At 41.3% G+C, this 15,905-nt stretch overlaps 2 protein-coding genes across 5 annotated transcripts in view; one reads left to right on the forward strand and one right to left on the reverse strand.

Annotated features, from left to right (window-relative positions):
• LOC118233778 (dolichyl-diphosphooligosaccharide--protein glycosyltransferase subunit STT3B) overlaps positions 1 to 7,067 on the forward strand; it is a 71,599-nt gene extending 64,532 nt beyond the window's left edge. Inside the window, exons 14-16 of one of the 4 annotated variants that reach the window (XM_035429714.1) lie at positions 726 to 839; positions 2,516 to 2,808; positions 4,844 to 7,067. In XM_035429714.1, the coding sequence (XP_035285605.1) occupies positions 726 to 839; positions 2,516 to 2,764 (363 nt within the window). In that variant the 3' untranslated portion in view covers positions 2,765 to 2,808; positions 4,844 to 7,067. The remainder of the gene's footprint in view (positions 1 to 725; positions 840 to 2,515; positions 2,809 to 4,843) is intronic. The other 3 variants (XM_035429713.1, XM_035429711.1, XM_035429712.1) reach the window with 3 other exon arrangements.
• A 1,065-nt stretch (positions 7,068 to 8,132) lies between these two features.
• LOC118234465 (oxysterol-binding protein-related protein 10-like) overlaps positions 8,133 to 15,905 on the reverse strand; it is a 59,966-nt gene continuing 52,193 nt past the window's right edge. The window contains exons 12-13 of the mRNA XM_035431007.1: positions 12,237 to 12,390; positions 8,133 to 10,927 (exon numbers count right to left, since the gene is read on the reverse strand). Of these exons, the coding sequence (XP_035286898.1) occupies positions 10,883 to 10,927; positions 12,237 to 12,390 (199 nt within the window). The 3' untranslated portion in view covers positions 8,133 to 10,882. The remainder of the gene's footprint in view (positions 10,928 to 12,236; positions 12,391 to 15,905) is intronic.

Here is a 15,905-nt window from a genome sequence, read left to right on the forward strand (position 1 = left end):
GCGGCGGCTGTTTCTCACTCCCTCCGTATTTATTCCGTCTCCCAGCATCCTCCACTGCGTACGCCGAGTGCGTTTTACCTGTTATCCACTCGAGCCAGCAGACGCATTTTCCGGAACGCGTTTGTAACGGTACTTAACGAGCCTCTTAAAGTTACCACGGCAAACGAGGAGAGATTCAAATGTCAAACAGCGTAAGTGAAAATCAATAGAAGGCTCTATGAATAGGTAGAAATTGAGCTGGAAGTATTTCGGGTCTGAGTACATTTTGGTTTCCTTCACAGAGCCAAGACTACTCCCACCCTGCAGCTGCACATTGTGTGGCTCTGTTTTTTTTTAATCATGCATTTTAATCGTTACCTCAGCTGGTGATTTTGCATAATTGCATTATGCTCTGTTTCTCTGCTTTTGATTCTGCTGGAGGTATACTAGGTCCTATTGAACTTGGAGAAAGTTACAAGACTATGTGAAACAAGTATGCATTGATCATTTACTAACTGATCATTTATTAGCAAATGGACTTTTCCAGGGTAACTTTCTGAGCTCGTATTTGACTGCAGTCACACTGCAGGATGTTTGTTTTGCTCAAGTGCGCAACAGGCAGGGCACATCTGCCATCCGGTCACCTAACCCCGGGTTGCCATGTCCCATAACTCCCCCTGACCGATGACTGCTGCTCCACTGCCACTGCAGTGTCACAGAGGTTAACCGTCTCCCCCGCCCTCCAGGAAAGCGACTACTTCACCCCTCAGGGGGAGTTTCGGGTGGACAAGGCCGGCTCTCCCACCCTGCTCAACTGCCTCATGTACAAGATGTCCTACTACCGCTTCGGCGAGATGCAGGTGAGCCGCCGGGAGTCCGTCTCTCCCTCTCTCTTTCTCTCCCTCTCTCTTTCCCTCCCTCCCTCCCTCCCTGCAGGGCATGCTGGGGTGTGACTGCTTATCCACACGCAGAGAAAAAGTGCCTGTCCCTCACACATACTCGACCTGGTCATGGAGTGTGAAGGTCAAGTGAAGGATGTTCTTTTTCTTTCTCTCTCCTCGGACCACCTGCTCTTAGTCACGAGCCAGGCAGCGCTGGTGTGGTGTTAGTGGTGACCCCTCCCTGAACAAAGAGACACGCGAGAGAGAGAGAGAGAGAGAGAGAGAGAGAGGCCGAGAGAGATGATGAAATCTGGCCAGCGTTGAGGGAAGCTCTGTGATCTCTGCGTGATTCCTCCTGTGATCAGCCTCTGCTGCTGCCGCTGCATGGAACACAGTGACGTGTGTCCTTGAATGTTTGCTTTAGATATGGAGCGCATCGCCAAGGCGACGCTGTGGATGTGAAGTTTGTCTTTGAACGTGCTTCGGATACGATTAGCGATTCCGAGTACCACGAAGACAGAGGAGCTAATAATTAATATTACGAGGAATTAGAACTCTGTAATTAATTATCAACACTTCAGAAAGCAAAAGACCTATTAGGATTATCTGGATAACACATTTACAGGATGTAATTAAATCCGCAGTTTCCTCTCCTGAGCTAGCCTATCTGAGTAATGGGCCAATTAGAGCTCTTTGTTCCAGTACGAGGGCCGTACCTGTATGAGTAACCATTATGGCCCGGCTGGCTCAGGACCAGTGCCATCTGGAGACGCACGCCATTCACACTGACCCATCTGATTAGAGCCAGAATTTACAGCCGACTCTAAACCGTTCGTCTGCTATCTGTAGAGTCACATGGCCCTACACACGCTTACTGTCTGTTTACCAAGAGCCAGGCCCTAGCTGTGTAAGGCCCACGCGATAAATTCTGCCTCCCCTGTGGTAAATGGCTGGAAATTCAACAGCCATCACTTCTTGCAACTCCCCAATGCAAAGTCTGTGAGCCAAAATGTACAGCGTCTCTTGAACGGAGCACCGCTATTTCATGTAGACAAATATAAAAAGACACAAGGTGTACCCAAAACCCAGAATTCATTAAACAATCTAGAACAGTGTTCGTGATGTTTCCCTGAACTCTGAATTACAGTAGTACAATAGTAGTACAAGTCTTAGTCTTTCTCCAGAACATTTCATCCATGTTTTAGTTTTACTGTGCCACGAACCATATTTAGAAATGGTTTTATTCACTGGAAGTATCTGCTTTATGCCGCTGAGCTGTTGCCGCAGGTGTGGAGGACACAGTTCTGTTTGTTCTGTACTGTAGATCTGCAGATGAAAAGTTCAGCCTGCTCAAACTGCTAATTCTGCACAGCTACAGGGGGCTGATTTCACGGCGCCATGGAAACCTTTAATTCTGTATGTGTCGTGCAGAATGTGAAGCACAGAATAGACTCTGTCTCTGAGGTGACACAGGCCTGTGGATATGAAGGCTAATCCGCTCCGTCACAGTGGCTGTGGAGCGTAATCGATGCTGAAAGTGTGACCGTTCACCTCTCTTCAGTGTTAGCGTTTTATATTCTGACTTTGAAAAGAGCGAGAAGATTCAGACGTTCCCTCGAGCTTCCCCTCACCCCGCCCCTTCCCTCCGCCCGCAGCTGGACTTCCGGACGCCGCCGGGCTTCGACCGGACGCGCAACGCGGAGATCGGGAACAAGGACATCAAGTTCAAGCACCTGGAGGAGGCCTTCACCTCCGAGCACTGGCTGGTGCGCATCTACAAGGTGAAGAAGCTGGAGAACCGCGAGCCCCTGGACCACAAGCCCCGCGTCTCCAACATCATCTCCAAACAGAAGTACACCTCCAAAAAGGTGGGCGTCCTCACTCAAGATAACCCAGAGTTTTGAGATGGTCCCTTACACGGCTGCCCAAAGTCCAGTTCTCTGTGCAGGTACATAAAATGCCCTGTGACCTTTTTATCTGGCCCCCCCCCCCCCCCCCCCTGCATCCCCTCCTCTTTCTCCCCATTTGTGTCTCTGTTGCTCACGGTGCTACCAGGGAGATCACCGCGGGCCTTGGTCAGCGCCAGTGAACCTGCCCTGCCAGGTAACACCGTGGCACGTGACGCGTCACCGCGCCCAGCCGGGGATGGGTGTCAGTTGGCACCCCATTTTAGCAGCTCCTCTGATGCGGTGTGGTCTGGCCGCACAGCTGTGCCCAGGCGCAGCGCTCTGGCGCCGTGTCCGCATCATTATTATTATAATCCAGTTTCTTCCCCTCGCGACGACAGCACAGATGGCCAGACATGTTTAATGATGCGCTGCTCAGCTAAGTCTGCGCTCCGTTCAGATTTAAGAAAGTGGATAGGCTGCAGCCTGCGTAAATGAAACGCCATCCGCGCACACGAGACGTCATACCCCAGCCTGGCGAATGTTTTCCGTGCGCAGTTTCTCTCTTCTGTCCGGTTTGGCTGAACGGTGACTGGGTTCAGTCCCCGCCATCGCTCTCTCAGCTGTGGTCCCTCTTGTCTGCAGCAAAAAAAAACCCCTGTGTTACAGTGCAAGTGGTAAGGTAAAACAGCACATACAGTACAGGCCAAGAGTATTGGGCCACTGTAGTTTAAAAAAAAAAAATTTTGTTAGGTAGAGAACAATTCAGTTAATATATGTGCCTATTGAATAATAAACCAAAGTACAAACTTTTTTTCCCTTCCAATTTCTACCTACAATAACTAAAAAATTAGCTTTACGTAAAAGTAATCTTGTACAAGACTTTCTCAGAATAGCCTCCTTTGGCTTTAATTCCAATTAATTATAAGTCTATCCAATTATTTTGCTAAGTGGGAGGTGGAGGGATGGGAGGGAGGTGGGTGGATAACTAAATTGAGTGGAATCGTATCTACCTTAAGTTTTTAAAAACCCCAGGTAGCCTAATACCTTTAGCCAGTAGTGCAAGTGAAATAGCCACTAAAGTTGCAAGAAATATGGCAAAGGAGGAGTTAGACTTCTTAGATGTGCGGGGTGAAGTAAACATTGTGACAAGGAAGTTATTCATATTAAGTAATTGCAAAGAAACTTTAGCAAGAGAAACCACCCTAAAACTGCACCACAGCTACAGGAAGAACTCAATGCAGATAGAAAGAAGCCAGTTCCCCTGACTACAGATGTGTATCTCTGAAAAAGCCCTTGCTATGTGCTGTTAACAAGAAGAAAAGACTCCAGTGGGCCAAGCACCATCAACACTGAACCAAAAATTGGGAAAAGACAGTTGCACATCCTTTTTGACCAGCAGACTATAGTTGTCATTTCACTGTAGTCAAGGGAACTGGTTTCTCTCTAGCTGCACTGTGTTCTTCCTGTAGTTGTGGTGTGATTTTACAAAGGTTTCTTTCGCAATTTCTAATTGCGAATAACGTTCTTGTCACAATGATTACTCAACCCCGCACATCTAAGCCTAACTCCTCCTCTTTTGCAATATTTCTCGCACCTTTAGTGCCTATTTTACATGCACTACAAGCCAAAGTTATTAGGCCACCTGTGGTTTTTAAAAATAATTTAAGGTAGAAAAGATTTCAGTCCATTTAACTTCCCCTCTACCTCCCTCCCATGCCCCATTTGCAAAATGATTGGATTGACTTCCAATAATTTGTTTAATTGTAATTAAAGCCAAAGGAGGCTATTTTAAGGAAATGTCTAAGCACATAATTTTGTGTTATTGTTGGTAGAATTTTTTGTATTGTTGCATTGGTTTGTTATTCAACAAATGCACATAAATTAACTGAATTCTTCTCTATCAAAGGTTTTTTTTAAATTTTTTTTAAACCCACAGGTGGCCTAGTACCTTTGGCCTGTACTGTATCTCTAGCAGGTAAGTATGCATATGTCCTGTGATTGGCTATGACAAAAGGAACCCCCTGGAGGCATGAACGTAGCACATTTTAAAGTAAGTGGAATTATTTATTTTTATTTTTTATTTTTTTCCTCAAGCAGATTGCCAAGAGGAAGCGTGGCTACATCAAGAACAAACTGGTCCTGAAGAAAGGCAAGAAACTGAACAAGAAGGCAGTGTAATATAATGATGGGGGAGTAAAAAAAATAAATAAAAAAACACACACAAAAAAAGAAAAAAATTGAAAATGACAAATAAGCAAGGAACCCACCAATGAAGAACAGCCGTTGTCTGGAAGCTCAGAACGTGTTTGCCTTGAGCTCTGGTCCCCCGAGCAGCCCAGTGAAGTGGGGTAAAGAGGTCTCCTGTACACCCGGGGTTGGTCTGCTCCAGATTTACTTTTACCCAGAGGACTTTTTTTTTGTCTTGCTTTTCTTTTTTGTTTTTTTTTGTACTTGAATGTGGTGGCAAGGCAAGGCACTGCTCAGTTGGGTCGGTAGCAGGTATTTTGTGGTACATGTTCTATAATCCAATAAATCTGGAAAAAAAAATCTAAACGGGGAAGAAAATGTGGTGAATGTGGGAGCAACTGCAACCAAAGAGCCCTCTTTCCTGCTCCTTGGCACATGTAAACTTGTTACCTTTTTAAAAAAATAAATAAATAAAAATCAAAAAGGGGAGGGGAAAAAAATAGCATAGCAGACAAGAGTTCCTGACGAATGTACTGACAATGTACGACATGGAGGAACACCACTATTTAGGTACAGCTTTTCTGTGTCGATGCATTCTTTTAGCTTGTTTTTGAAAACTTCAGCTCAATCTAAATGTGTAAATATGTTATGTACAAAAAATGTCTAATAGGGTTATATAATATATATTGGAATATTGTGATTTTTAATTCGAAGTTTTTTTTCTTTTGTTCTCTTTGTTACTAGTTGCAATTTTTTTTTTGTTTTTTAATCACAGCAGATCATTGAAACAGCGAATGCAATAAGTCTTGTTTGTAGGGATTTCAGATTTCCGTTTGATGAAGAATGTGAATTTTTAAAATACTTTTGTTGATTCCATCACTTAGATTGTATATTCTGCTGCTTGATTAAAAAGGAAGCAATGCTATTTTAAAAAAAGTACAAAAATGTAATTATTCTACCTCCCTCCACCAGAGGGAGCACTCCTGTGAATAAGAGCAGAGCTTCAGAGTCAGGAGACCATTGCCAGTTAACACTCACTTTGATATTCAGCTTCCTCCTGCCATTCTCTTGTCTGTTCATAAACTTAAAACTGGATTAATTAATGAGCTGGATTAATTCATTTCAAAGACTGATTTAGAAGCTGCAATAACTGCCCCTAGAGGAGCAATCTTTTAATCTTTCATTACAATAAAGAAAAAAAAAGGGTAAATATTTGGGCACTGGCAGTTCAAAAGTAAATATCACCATTGCTGTCAGTATCGGCATCCCCCCTCGCTATTCACTCTCCTTTTAGCAAAGCCATGACTGAAACGACAAACTGTTTTAAAAAGGTGACAAGTCTACACATTTACCGCACGAGACTCCAGAGGGCTTTCGATCATCATTTTATCAGCACTCTACGGTTTACCTCTTGTTTTTATCACACTATCTTTTTTACGCTTTGTTTTTTTCCCAGGAGCCTTTCAGAGAGGGGGGGGAGGTATGTTGTTTTTCATCTCTATTGATGTGCAAATTTCTTAGCTTTTTTTTCTTGGATCGTATGTAAAAAAGGATGCATTTCTAATGACTGCCTTTCAGAGGCTTCTTAGCCAATCACAGGACATCATATCAGTTAAGTGCAACTCGAACTTGACCGTATTTATTTACGTGATGATAAGAAGTTAAATGTTTTCAGGTTTTTCCCTTCTTTCATAAGCTAATCGGCTTTTCCCCTTACACTTCATTGTAATACAATGCTGGTGTCAAAAATGTAAATGGAGAAATTAAATGGTTTGATTGAAGCCTTATAAATGGAAAGTACGATTTTTATTTTTTCATTAAAAATTTTCTTTGTTTGGGGGAGGGGGGGTGGCTTTAATTTTGGTTTAATTTTATACTTATTTGCATCGTTGGACCCAGCTGTGTTTTTCCAGTGGTGGAGCAGTACCCATTCTGTCTTCTCTCCTAGTTCTCTGATCCGCCATTGCTTGGTTCCTGGTAACCTTTTTTTTTTTTTTTAAGCTTTGTTCTGTGCCCCGCCCCACTCCCTCCTTAACTTTCGCCCAGGTTTACATTTTTACTTGTTGCTGAGAAGACTTGGTACAGTCCTGTTCGGAAGTAGACAAAATAAAATGGACTTTGTGTAATAAAATGTCCTTGGTGTTTTCAGTTTGTTAAAACAGACCAGATTGCATTGTTTTGTAATAGTGGATGTCAGCCAGAACAGGAAATTTGACAATTAAGAATGTATTCACTTCACCTTTCATGGATCAGAACTGATATAGTGCCTGGAATGGTAAAGTTTTCATGAATTTATAACATGTTTGTGTTCTGGCAGTACAACATTTGATGCGCTTCACAATCACGTCACCAACATTCTGCAGACTTCATTTTGTGAGCGCGCCACGTGCTTGGGCTAATTATAAGCCTTTCTTCGATTCAGGAGGTGACATGAGCTTAAATATGAACACAACATTAGAAGCCAGGGTTGCATCCTCACACAGTTAAATTATTCTGTAATGATGCGATATGCTGGCTTGCTGACTTGTGCTCAGCCCACTTCTAAAGGTCTGGTGACTAGCATTCCCTGCCCAGAGCATCTGCAAGTGCACTGCATCCAAGCACACAAAGTTTATTGAAAACATCTGAAAATATATTTCCCTTGAGAATACAATCTGCAAAGTATCCCAATATGCACAGGAATTTCACATTACAGTAATGGGTGTAACCCCTAAAAACTAATTTTTATCTTCAATCTTTACAGAGTAATGAAAAATGTTTCTGATATGACTGGCAGTTCTATAAACCTATTCCCTGTACAACAGAGCAAATACTTTGACTTTGCCCTGCAATTATGGAAACACAATGAGATACAGTATATATAGTAAGGTCACTGCAGTTTCCTCTAATGTATGCTGCCACTGTTCTTCACTAAGACTACAACCAAAGCCACCAGCTAAGGAAAAATGTAAGTGCTGGGTTTTTATTTTTTTCCTAGGGAATGTGGGTGTGGCTCAAAAAACAAAAGGGAATTAATAAAAACCTCCACAAGACGGCAGCAATACCCTTCTCGATGGTGACAGCCAGGGTGGTAAAAGGCAGAACTTTTGAGTGGGCACTGTGGCAATGCTGCCACCAGCAGGTCTACAGCAGGAAAAGGTCACTTGTTCATTTGATTCAGTTCACAAGCTTTTCAAATCGAGTAACAAGATGAGAGTGTGATTGCCAAGGTGTATTTATTTTAAACCAATCCCCACCAAGCTACTATATTTCAAGTGTTGCATAGGTTCTACTCAGGTGAGAGTAGTTTGGTTCAAGCTAGCTGAATACATTACCATGCTGAACAAACAACTTCATTCTCTCACAGTTTTACATACATTCAAGACACGTGAAGGAACTCACACCTACAGCATGTACACATTCCCCACCCCTCTTTACAACTCACTTCGGCTTTCCAAGGTGCAAATTGATCACAATAAAGCAATCAGCAGACCTTCTGTACAACATGTTGAAGTAGTCAGGAAATACGTTTGGCAGCCAGAAGGTTGTGGGTTCAAATCCCTGGTATTTCAAAATTGGAATTATAATATAAGTATTCAGTCAACACACAATTTCTTTGGGATCCTTACTATTTACCTTTAGGGGAAACAAATCCCTCAGCTTTAGACCCTATAGACCCAACATGAGGGGGTCAGGGGAAACGTTCCTGACCTCGTACTGGTACCTCAGTCCCTGGTGTCCACCCCCTGGCTACACAGTGTATGAAAGTGCTCAACAGGTCAAATAAGGCCGAAAACCACAAACCAAAATCACAAAAAAATCTTATCAAATCAAATAATACTAACAGGCTGCATTACATACATCTGTGACCAACACCACCACCATTATCACAATCAGCAAAAATGAATCTCATGATGAAATAACTAATACTAGTCTTGCCCACAAGTTCAAGCACACAATAATTGATTATTTAGGTTTCAGAAGATCTGAGCAGCTCATCTGAAGATGTTGCTTTAATTGGTGTGGCACTCGAGCTTGTTATTGAATGTGAAGAGGCATAGTATCTGACTGACTTCAGTTCCATTTCATAATATCAGGGTGTTGGGTGGGTCACTGTAGATATATACTGTTCCTCAGTATGTACCTGTTTTTCATACTTTCAAGACATTTTCAGAATCCATGGCAGCAGTTACAGCAAAACTGTTGTTCATTTCATTTTTACTTCTGATAATATGGCACAAACTCTGTCAGTTCAACTGCATAACACACTCAAGCACCCAAGTATACTCACCAGAGAACAAGTGAAAGCGCGTTGCTTAGTTACAGCTGACATTGGACAGTACAGGCACCAAATCCTGTAATACATTTCATTGTGTTCCCTTGTTTATTTTTCAAAATTCTAATCCTAATTATGAATATTTTGGTAGGCAAAATATATTTAAAAACAACTTTGGGTTACTAACAGGGGCAGTGTCTCAGAAAGAACAGATCACTCGTGATTGACAAGGTGGCCATTTAATTTCCCTTAGACTGCCTGTTTAATCACCCGCTCATCACCCACATCCCCCAATTAATCATCCTTATCTCAAACGGGCTGCCTTTCAAAAGTAATAAAGGCCAAGGAGCATTTAGAACAAAATGCCAAATGCCAAAATCATTAAATAATTTGATCTGTATATCATCTGGAACATGTCTGAATCCTATCGCAGTTTTCCGTGTCAAATTGGGAGAAAAGCCCGCTCCGTTCGTTTGGCGCCCGGATCTGTCCTTGGTTACGGCGATCCATTTCCTCACACCTGTCAGTCTCAGCAGAGGCAGTGAAACCAGTACTCAAAAAGGCCTGCTGAAGGCGCTTCCCTTTTTTTCCCCCAAACAGCAGATCACTGGAACGGTAATACGATATAAAACAGGAAACAAAGAACATACCGTCCAATTGTTGGTACACTGTCTATAATTATTTCACTGTATTTCAACATATACTGAAGCATATGTTGTAACGTTACATGTCATTTTAAATTCATTCCAGAGTATATGCATAAAATTACATATATTAGTGGAATAACTAATACATTTGTAGCCAGAAAGTTACACATTTTAACATCAGAAGGTAGGATTATGGAAATGTTGTATGCACTGAAATTAATGTGCTGGATCTAAAGTGTCAGGGCTACAGTATATTTCCGACAGTAGGTAGGACTGGAGTTATGGTATACTTTTGACAGCAGGTGAGTATAGGGGATCCACCGAGAGACTTGCCTACAAATGGATGAGCAAATCTCTGGAAATTTGAAAACTGGCAGAACAAGGCTTCTTTGGACTAGGACACAGTGGAGTTCACCTTGAAAGCAACTGCCCTGCAGTGTTCCAGATACACTTCCTCTGCAGTGTTCCAGATACACTTCCTGTCCCGATGACACAACGTGATGGCGAGATCCACAGCCTGGGTTTTTCTCGAGCTCACTGCAGCAGGCTGACGTCCTCGTGTATCTTTAACACCCCATGGTGGGAACACCTGAGCAGTGCTCACAGTGGTGCTATTTGTGTTGTAGATGGAGGGAAAGACCAAAAACCCACCAGTGGCAAATCACCCTTGTACATTACACGTGCAAAAAAGTCTTGGCAAAGTGAAAAATAGAAATATTCTATATGGAATAATAAAAAATTACATCTCCCTTCCCTGCTCCCCCACCTCAAAACTTCTCTCAGGTCGAAGAGAAAGTTTGTGTAGCACACTTCAGACGCTGTTGGAGCACACATTAAGCCATCTTTGCGCCTCCCACGGGGCGTATGATGTGGCTTGCCTCCCCCGTCCCCGCCAATCAGCTCCAAAGTCCAGAGGAAAGGGGGCGGCATTGTCAGTGGCTCCTCCTCCGCCTCTGTGGCCCAGCTTCCCTTCGTCCCTCCCTGACCCCACCCCCTTTCTGCACAGGCTTCGCCGACAGCAGGCGATGGTCTTCTCTCCTGGCGTCAGTGTGTCTTCCACAGAGGGTTGTGGTACACCCAGCCTTCTCCCTGTGGGTACCACATGAACACCGTGTTATGGCAAGAACAGGACATTCAAGGCTCGCCATATTTCCCACAGTCTAGGTACTACACTGATTACACCATGTCAAACCTGGGGCCTCCTTTACAAAATAATCTTGGAATTCATCCTAAATGTGAGCGTACAGTCATTTCCTAAAATGTTCCCGTGAACAAATTATAAAATGTCTATACAGACCAATTCATACAAAAATACTGGCGGTGACATGTCTTCCTGTCTCTCCGCAAGCCTACGTGCATGGCTGCAGCAGCCTACTTAACGGCCCACAATATCGCATCTCACAGTGCCGATCGCAGAAACAAACCCAGCGCACGCTTAGTCTAATAGCCCATACGTATCCATATGTGACGTGACAGGCAAAATATTCTCACATCATAAAAAATGTATTGAGCCTGCAAGGATAAGTTGTACGCATCGTCATCGGAGTTTGCCTATGCACAAGAACGTTTTCGCATCAGTTTCAAGTTTTACAAATCTCAATTAGTCCAGTTTTTGTGTAAAATCACATTATTAATTTAGGATCAAATCCGTGTGTACGAATGTTTTATACTGTAAGTAAGGCCCCCGGACTTTAACACCCCAAAGGTCTCTGCTTCTACTGTATGCTTCTACAACTGACAGGCCTTTGCATGCATTTACAATTCTCTGTGTGGACAGAAAAAACACAGATAGTACACAGCTGAAGTACATACCTGATCTTCCTTTTCTAATGTTTTTGCCTTCAATTAACATTTATAGCCAAACATTTGGGTTGAGCTGAATTAGAACATTACCTGGCCACAGCAAGAAGTACATTCACCCTATCACTATTTCAGGCCAGTGAAATGAAATAAGAGATGAATGCACCGATGCAAGTATCTAAGGGTAAAGCCACACATCCCCCGAGAAGAAGCAACTTTGTAATTCGTCATTCATTTCAATGGGAGCAAGAGTTATCGCGTCCGCATGGTATGCTGGGATAGCTGGCGATGTGAGGCAAGTGGGCAGAAAGACAGGGAACACGGTGCGATAACCAATCAGATTAAAGTTTTCGATTTCAATTTTTTTTCCCAACTCCACATAGTTCTGTTAAGCAGGAGTCGTTAATTATTGCTGTATGGGGTTTCTCCAGAATATACGATCGATATACATTTAACGGACACCGTTTCAAAAACAGAAAAGAGAAATCAGGCAAGAGTGATGCTGAGCGTTCTCATCGGAGGCTGTGTGTCTCTACCCTTACTGGGCGCTTGTGAGGCTGTATGAGGCGGGGCCAGGAGAGGAGGGGCGGGGCCTCACCTCTTTGATGAAGTACTTGGGTTTCCAGGGCGTGTTGCTGGCGGCCCTCTGCCTCTCCTCGTCGCGCTGCCGCTCCTCCAGGCAGTGCTTATGCTCAGTGGCCGTGTCGATGTTTCCCTCCTTCAGCGCCATGGTAACACTCTGCCACAGCCGCCTATCACAAACAGGGGCGGAGAGCGAGACAGGATCAAACAAAGAGATTAATAATTACAGGAGCATATGTCAACCCTCAGACTTACCATTTTCCTAACCCTAACCCTACCTGAACCCTAGTTTGAGCCCTAAACCCTAATTAAAACCATTGGTACCTATGAAAACACCTGACAACCCATTTAAAATTGATGGAAAACAAGGTAAATATCATGAATACAATAATACAAATGCAAAATAATATGTATGAGGTCATTTAAAAAACACAAATGTTATCCCTAAAAAAACATGCATTTATTGCACATTTTCTATGGTCATAGGTACACATGCTATTAGAGAATTTTTTTGGTTCATTCAAAATCATTAAAAAACCCATGTCCTAACCTTCCTTCAAGCTGCTAAACACAACCGTGAACTTGCCTCAACCCTCAGACTTACCATTTTCCTAACCCTAACCCTAGCTGAACCCTAGATTGAGCCCTAAACCCTAATTAAAACCATTGGTACCTATGAAAACATCAAAAAAACCCATTTAAAATGGGTGGAAAACACGGTAAATATCATGAAGACAATAATACAAATACAAAATAATATGTATGAGGCCATTTATAAAACATAAATGTTCTCCCTAAAAGAACATGCATTTATTACACCATATGGTCATAGGTACACATGCTACTAGAGAATTTTTTTGGTTCATTCAAAATCATTAACAAACCCATGTCCTAACCTTTCTTCAAGCTGGTAAACACAACCGTGAACTTGCCTCAACCCTCAGACTTACCATTTTCCTAACCCTAACCCTAGCTGAACCCTAGTTTGAGCCCTAAACCCTAATTAAAACCATTGGTACCTATGAAAACATCAAAAAACCCATTTAAAATGGGTGGAAAACAAGGTAAATATCATGAAGACAATAATACAAATGCAAAATAATATGTATGAGGCCATTTAAAAAACATAAATGTTCTCCCTAAAAGAACATGCATTTATTACACCATATGGTCATAGGTACACATGCTACTAGAGAATTTTTTTGGTTCATTCAAAATCATTAAAAAACCCATGTCCTAACCTTCCTTCAAGCTGCTAAACACAACCGTGAACTTGCCTCAACCCTCAGACTTACCATTTTCCTAACCCTAACCCTAGCTGAACCCTAGTTTGAGCCCTAAACCCTAATTAAAACCATTGGTACCTATGAAAACACCTGACAACCCATTTAAAATTGATGGAAAACAAGGTAAATATCATGAATACAATAATACAAATGAAAAATAATATGTATGAGGCCATTTAAAAAACATAAATGTTCTCCCTAAAAGAACATGCATTTATTACACCATATGGTCATAGGTACACATGATACTAGAGAATTTTTTGGTTCATTCAAAATCATTAAAAAACCCATGTCCTAACCTTTCTTCAAGCTGCTAAATACAACCGTGAACTTGCCTCAACCCTCAGACTTACCATTTTCCTAACCCTAACCCTAGCTGAACCCTAGTTTGAGCCCTAAACCCTAATTAAAACCATTGGTACCTATGAAAACACCTGACAACCCATTTAAAATTGATGGAAAACAAGGTAAATATCATGAATACAATAATACAAATGCAAAATAATATGTATGAGGTCATTTCAAAAACACAAATGTTCTCCCTAAAAAAACATGCATTTTATTGCACATTTTCTATGGTCATAGGTACACAAGCTACTAGATAGTTTTTTTGGTTCATTCAAAATCATTAACAAACCCATGTCCTAACCTTTCTTCAAGCTGGTAAACACAACCGTGAACTTGCCTCAACCCTCAGACTTACCATTTTCCTAACCCTAACCCTAGCTGAACCATAGTTTGAGCCCTAAACCCTAATTAAAACCATTGGTACCTATGAAAACATCAAAAAACCCATTTAAAATGGGTGGAAAACAAGGTAAATATCATGAATACAATAATACAAATACAAAATAATATGTATGAGGCCATTTAAAAAACATAAATGTTCTCCCTAAAAGAACATGCATTTATTACACCTTATGGTCATAGGTACACATGCTACTAGAGAATTTTTTTGGTTCATTCAAAATCATTAACAAACCCATGTCCTAACCTTTCTTCAAGCTGCTAAACACAACCGTGAACTTGCCTCAACCCTCAGACTTACCATTTTCCTAACCCTAACCCTAGCTGAACCCTAGTTTGAGCCCTAAACCCTAATTAAAACCATTGGTACCTATGAAAACACCTGACAACCCATTTAAAATTGATGGAAAACAAGGTAAATATCATGAATACAATAATACAAATGCAAAATAATATGTATGAGGTCATTTAAAAAACACAAATGTTATCCCTAAAAAAACATGCATTTATTGCACATTTTCTATGGTCATAGGTACACATGCTACTAGAGAATTTTTTTGGTTCATTCAAAATCATTAACAAACCCATGTCCTAACCTTTCTTCAAGCTGCTAAACACAACCGTGAACTTGCCTCAATCCTCAGACTTACCATTTTCCTAACCCTAACCCTACCTGAACCCTAGTTTGAGCCCTAAACCCTAATTGAAACCATTGGTACCTATGAAAACACCTGACAACCCATTTAAAATTGATGGAAAACAAGGTAAATATCATGAATACAATAATACAAATGAAAAATAATATGTATGAGGTCATCTAAAAAACACAAATGTTCTCCCTAAAAAAACATGCATGTATTGCACATTTTCTATGGTCTTAGGTACACATGCTACTAGAGAATTTTTTTGGTTCATTCAAAATCATTAAAAAACCCATGTCCTAACCTTTCTTCAAGCTGCTAAACACAACCGTGAACTTGCCTCAATCCTCAGACTTACCATTTTCCTAACCCTAACCCTAACTGAACCCTAGTTTGAGCCCTAAACCCTAATTGAAACCATTGGTACCTATGAAAACACCTGACAACCCATTTAAAATTGATGGAAAACAAGGTAAATATCATGAATACAATAATACAAATACAAAATAATATGTATGAGGCCATTTAAAAAACATAAATGTTATCCCTAAAAAAACATGCATTTATTACACCATATGGTCATAGGTACACATGCTACTAGATAATTTTTTTGGTTCATTGAAAATCATTAACAAACCCATGTCCTAACCTTTCTTCAAGCTGCTAAACACAACCGTGAACTTGCCTCAACCCTCAGACTTACCATTTTCCTAACCCTAACCCTAGCTGAACCCTAGTTTGAGCCCTAAACCCTAATTAAAACCATTGGTACCTATGAAAACACCTGACAACCCATTTAAAATTGATGGAAAACAAGGTAAATATCATGAATACAATAATACAAATGCAAAATAATATGTATGAGGTCATTTAAAAAACACAAATGTTCTCCCTAAAAAAACATGCATTTATTGCAAATTTTCTATGGTCATAGGTACACATGCTACTAGAGAATTTTTTTGGTTCATTCAAAATCATTAACAAACCCATGTCCTAACCTTTCTTCAAGCT

Source organism: Anguilla anguilla, chromosome 8 (assembly GCF_013347855.1).
Source record: "Anguilla anguilla isolate fAngAng1 chromosome 8, fAngAng1.pri, whole genome shotgun sequence".
Lineage (NCBI taxonomy): Eukaryota > Metazoa > Chordata > Actinopteri > Anguilliformes > Anguillidae > Anguilla > Anguilla anguilla.